General features: G+C 40.1%; 1 protein-coding gene across 1 annotated transcript; it reads left to right on the top strand.

Moving 5' to 3' along the window:
* The first annotated feature begins 3,649 nt into the window (after positions 1-3,649).
* Positions 3,650-5,711, top strand: LOC133933317 (hydroxycarboxylic acid receptor 3-like). The gene has a single exon (XM_062380342.1). The coding sequence runs from the start codon at positions 3,757-3,759 to the stop codon at positions 4,750-4,752; it is 996 nt and encodes a 331-aa protein (XP_062236326.1). The 5' UTR covers positions 3,650-3,756; the 3' UTR covers positions 4,753-5,711.
* The last annotated feature ends 304 nt before the right edge of the window (positions 5,712-6,015 follow it).

Below are 6,015 nucleotides of genomic sequence, written 5' to 3'. Positions count from 1 at the left end.
CTCATGTCCCCTGCTGCTGATCACTTCCTCTCGCTCTAATGTCAGGTTGTTGTTCACAGCTCAGGTGATGAGGGGTGAAGCTTTTGATTATCCTGATTGTTTCTTGATTTGACTCATTTCACCGGGATCAAAGGCCACGGGGATTATTTGTTTCCCATTCCGTCATTGCCAAACAGTGACGACACAAACCAGGAAGTACAGTTCAGTTTAGAAACAGTGGCGGATGGAGTTATTTTTTCAAATCAGGGGCTTAAAGGTGGCCAACAGTGACTCAGCACTTTTAAAACAGCTGTGGTTCTGGTAAATTTTCCAGTTTATTTTCTCCACTGACGTTTCAGAAAATCTTCATTAAACAGAATGGACTGAGACCACGAAACATTCAATTGTGAGACATAATTATTTGCTAAGAGTGAAGGAAAGATCTCAACCAATCAACAACATTGCTTCTGCAGCTGAGGATTGTGGGTAGTGTAGTAATTCTCCTTGAGTAAAACCCACTTTCAGAGCCACAGTTGATGAACATACAAACTTGTACAGGAGCCTCGAACTCTGGTTAACAAGCTTGTGGCTTGTGGTGCGTCTTCTTTGAATGGTGACGATATTATGGCTGACAATCAGAATCTCAAATCAGAAAATGAATCTGGATTTTTGCTTTGCTGTTGAGCTTCAAAATCCTGATTCAGTAGGTTGCACATTTTATTCATTCCTTGTTTGCCGTTAGCTCTTAGTACATTGTGTACCTCAAGTAAAGTTAAATCATAAAAGCTCTTATCAAATTGTCGTATTAATTGTTAGTATTTTATGTAAGTGACCGGTTTATAAGAAAAAAATGACAGGGGACACTTTAGGGGCCAATCAGATTTAACCTTGGAGGCTAATGCCGTCATTTGGGTACAATGCGATCTAGACATTTACCCCAAAGCCGTAGACATTAAAGTCAAATGCACCTTTTGTGGATGAGAGCCAGAAAAAATTATCGTGGCCCCATCTTTGGCACAATCAAAAGAAGAAGAAAAAAATTGAAATAATGTTGATAGATCTTCATCACAGCAGTTTATACATTGACTTGGACTGTGATAGAGAACAGAGGGAACTCATATATTTGTGTGTAAGATGTGTCCTATTGTATCATATGGCATCTCACCGCAACATATTAAACCATATCATATCATATTGGACCCTAATATATCATATCATGTATCGTTACATATGGGTCTTCTTCACCAAGACAAAGAGGATGGGTTTTTACCACGGTGACGTGCGTCTCTCACTTTGCCAAACTTGACTCACCTTTGCTGTCAAACCATGTGACTGTGGTATGTGGATAAACCGGATTTGTTCATGTCAATCACTTCGTCCTTTATTTTTTTAGCAACTTCAGAAAAAACTTTAAACTTTTTTTTTCAAACAATCAAGATACAAAGTTAGCAGCGATACAGTCTAAATGTATTCCATATAGTTAGTTTCCATTGATTTCCATTGAAATATCAGTCCATTCAGGCTTCTGTCTGTGTTCAGTCCTCCTCAATGTGGCGAGACTGGAATTTCCTGTTCATTGCGCCGGGTGGAGGCGAGGCCGTGATGTTTTTGTTTGCAGGTATGCAGGTGAAGGAAACACAAAGCCTGATGGGACAACAGGAAAAGGGAACAAAAGCACACCTTAGCCCTACAGGCCGAGATTCCTCCGACTTGGCGAAGCTGCTGGTCACATCCACGTACAAATTACTTGATTGACGTCCGGGACATGATTGTGAAGTCATGTGAACACTTGCTTTTGTATAGCACTATATATAGTAACATTGGTTCCAGCAAATACTTGGCCCCGACAGCCTCTCCTCCTCACTCGACCTCCCATTTCTGAGCCTATGACTCTTGTATCTTGATGAGTTTATGAGTTTTTAGATGTTTATGACATCTCTTGCTTCACAACACAGTTCAGAGGGAAACCCATGCTGCAGCCCCTAGATTGACGCACGATTGAGTCAACACATATCGAACGTTCAAACCTTCATGACAGTAAATGTGTTGTGGTAGTTCTACCCAGTTTGACCTGATAAACTTCCAACAAGCTGTAAATTACCAGCAGCATTTTCAAATGCTGTCCACTAGACAGCAGTAGATCACATAAAATCAAAGGGAGCTTCCTCTTAACCCTTTTTTGTTGAGGCTTCTGGTCATTACAGGATAAGCTGCATGAATGGTTCTGTATGACTACTTGACACTGTTAATAACAGCAACAATAATATTAATAATAATAATAACTATGCAGAACGTGTCCCATCGCTTTCCTAAAGATAAGTTTGTGCCGAACTTGCTTTTCACATATTTTGACTTTGCCTGATATCCAGACAGAACTTTCATCTTTCTGTCTGAGTCGTTGAATGGAACTGAAACATCCACTTTGATTCAGAAACTCTCAGAGTGAGTTACAGACTCTCTGTCATAGATGGAGGCTGGGACGTCCACAAACCAGAAAGTCTGCGGTTCGTTATCCAATTCCTCTAGTCTGGGTTTTGAAGTTCCCTCGGGCAAATACTGATCACCAAATCCCCCCTAACGGCTGTGTTCACCTTTTAAGAATGAGGTGTGACAAAAAAAAAAGCTATGTGTAGTTTGTGAATTTGACTTGTACTGTAAAGCACTTAGAGTGATCGATAAGACTTGGAAAGTGCAATGTGGATACATATCCGTTTATTTATTCCTCCATGCAACACAGAAAAAATCTGGACGAACAAAATTAAACTTTGTCACAGCTACAACTCCGAAGCGAGGAGCAAATAAAGGTTGATTGATTGAAATATGTAGTGAAACCCTTTTCTCTCATGTGTTATTTTGATGCTTCAAGCTGGATTTCCATACTTCCTCCACCTGAAGCTTTGCAGCTGTTCAAAGAGGCAGTGAATTAATAATGCATTCATATTTTAGATTTTTTATCATTTTATGGAACCAGCTTATATATGTAAATTTCATTCAAAATATAGTTGGTTTCTCAGAAGACTTATATTAGAAACATTCAAATTGAAACAGGAAGTACAGTTGATTTAAAAATACACCAACATGTAGCTTTTGCTCTGCAAAACAGGCTTCCTCATATTGTGAACTGTCGGGTCTCATTAGACAGTGAAGTCTCGACCTTGAGAAAATGTATGTTGTGATTCAGCACTTTACAAATTAAACTGAATTGAATAGAATAACTAGAATGGCACTCTGAAGAGTAGATACCTCCGCCAGGGCCACACAGTCAAATTTCACACAGACACAGACAGTCCCCGAAACGAGCCTGATCAAGATCTCTGTATTATCGTTTTAGAAATTTGCAAAAATGTAGAAAAACGCCCCATCTTGCAATGTTAATTCTTTGCACAAAAATAAAAAAAATTGTCAACTTAAAGTGATCAATTGTGTTGATGTAACTGGTCCATGTTCATCGGAACAAACTCTAAGTTTACTTTTATGTGTTAATCCCAATAAAAAATAAAGCTTTGAGGTATACAGCTCAATATTGATTTCTTTACAAGGTTTAAGGTTAAATTGTTCCTCACATGCGTGTTAGTGAATTGATAATGATCATTTCCTGTTGGGCCATCATATTCAGCTGAAAGCCTCTGAGTTATTATAGATGTGTGAAAGCTGAATGCAGCACCTTCGTGGACTACTTCCTGTAAAAAACCCCAAACCTGCCTCTCTTGAGAGACTGCACAGTCCCCCAAGCGGTATTTTCTTCGTAGCAGCCAGAGAGGCAGCACACAACTCAACATGCAGTGCCATTTTAATGGAACTCGGCTGATCCGAGTCCTCCCTTCACTGTTGGGGATAGAGATCATTCTGGGACTCCTAATCAATGGTCTGGCCCTCTGGATCTTCTGCCTCCACCTGAAGCCCTGGAAGAGCAGCACAGTGTTACTCTTCAGCCTGGCGATGGCCGACTTTCTGCTCATCATGGCTCTGCCTTTCCGTGCCACCTACTACTGGTACAGGCTCAACTGGATCTTTGGAGAGGCTCTCTGCAACACCTGCCTGTTCATGCTGGCTATGAATCGCAGTGGAAGTATCTTCTTCTTGATGGCGATCGCCGTGGACAGGTACATGCGGGTTGTGCACCCCCATCATGCCATCAACTCTATGAGTGTCTTCAAAGCCTCTCTAGTAGCACTTGGAATCTGGATAGTCACCATTGCAATGACTGCACACGTCTTCATGTCAGAACACCTCATCCTATCTTCCAAGCATGACAACAGGACGTACTGTGAAAGCTTCATGGTGGTGGCCGACCGCAAAACCATTATGAACTGGCACAAGTTTGAGTTTCTCTTTTCCTTCTACTTGCCGTTGCTTGTGATTCTCTACTGCACCATCCACATTATCAGCCACCTCAGAGGCAGACAGCTGGCCCAGCATGCAAAGATCAAGAAGGCTCTGGGCTTCATGATATTGGTGGTGGTGCTCTTCATCACCTGCTTCCTCCCGAGCAACCTCACGCAGGTGGCGATTTGGATCAAGACCAGTCAGCTGATCAGAACCCGCCCCGAATCGGAAGTCTGTGAGGCCTTGGAGGAACTGACCGAGGGATTCTACATCTCCATCAGTCTGACCTATCTCAACAGCGTGCTGGACCCCGTGGTCTACTACTTCTCCATCCCTGTCTTCAAGAACATCTGCCGCAAAGTGCTTCACCTGCCCCAAGCAGAGCAGACTGAGAGCACTGGGAAGAAGACTCGAGAAACCGGCTCCCACTCACTCAGCCAGCTGTGATCGCAGAGAACATGAAGGAAATCACTTTTTGATCAAAAGTCACACATTTCGCTGCAAGTTATCACGTCAACAAAGTGTTACTTTTACTTCTTATATTTATCAAATACAAATTTGACTGCACTTTTCTTTTCAAAACATTTGCTGATGGTAAGTTATGAAATAATTTGTTCAAGCAAAACCGTTAGCTACCTAATTGTAAAAGATTAAACATTTTACAGGGGTCATGACGAGAGGAGACTTCATGGCTGTTACAGAACAGCATGAACTAACATCCACTCCATGAGCTTCTGTTCACACCACACCCAATAAAACTGGCAGCAAAACCATGAATGTGTCAAACTGAGCAATTGAACGTGTGATTTGTGATTTGTGAAAGAAAGATCATGTTATTCTTCTTGCAAACATTACACACTTGCTTGAAAAGATGTGAAGGCTTATTTCTCTATGTATTAACTGTACTTAAAAAACAAAAATCTTCCTTATGAGCTATGTGAAATTGTGAAATAATTCTTTTTGCCATATTGTCACCAAACTACACCTCAAACCCCCCAAAAGTTTGATTCAGTCTTATGATCGCATATGAATTAAATACAATACTTTCATTACAAGAAAATTATACCATACATATGAAAAGACATTTAATTGTTGAGTATATATAAATATAAATATGAGAAAGAAATACTTTTGTTTAAAAAACTTCATCTGTAAATGTATTGTTTTCCTCTTTGATGATGTATGACAAACAGAAAGCTATGTGTAGTTTGTGAATTTGACTTGTACTGTAAAGCACTTTGAGTCATCGATAAGACTGGGAAAGTGCAATGTGGATACATATTAGTTTATTTAGTCCTCCATGCAACACAGAAAAAATCTGTACGAACAAAATTAAACTTAGATTTTTGCATTAGAGACTTTGTCACAGCTACAACTCCGAAGCGAGGAGCAAATAAAGGTTGATTGATTGAAATATGTAGTGAAACCCTTTTCTCTCATGTGTTATTTTGATGCTTCAAGCTGGATTTCCATACTTCCTCCACCTGAAGCTTTGCAGCTGTTCAAAGAGGCAGTGATTTATTAATGCATTCATATTTTAGATTTTTTATCATTTTATGGAACCAGCTTATATATGTAAATTTCATTCAAAATATAGTTGGTTTCTCAGAAACGGGAAGTACAGTCAATTTAAAAATGCACCAACATGTAGCTTTTGTTCTGCAAAACAGGCTTCCTCATATTGTGAACTGTCGGCTCTCATTAGACAGT

Source organism: Platichthys flesus, chromosome 3 (genome assembly GCF_949316205.1).
Source record: "Platichthys flesus chromosome 3, fPlaFle2.1, whole genome shotgun sequence".
NCBI lineage: Eukaryota > Metazoa > Chordata > Actinopteri > Pleuronectiformes > Pleuronectidae > Platichthys > Platichthys flesus.
Note: the sequence above shows the minus strand (reverse complement) of the source record. Positions and strands in the feature narration are given on the sequence as shown.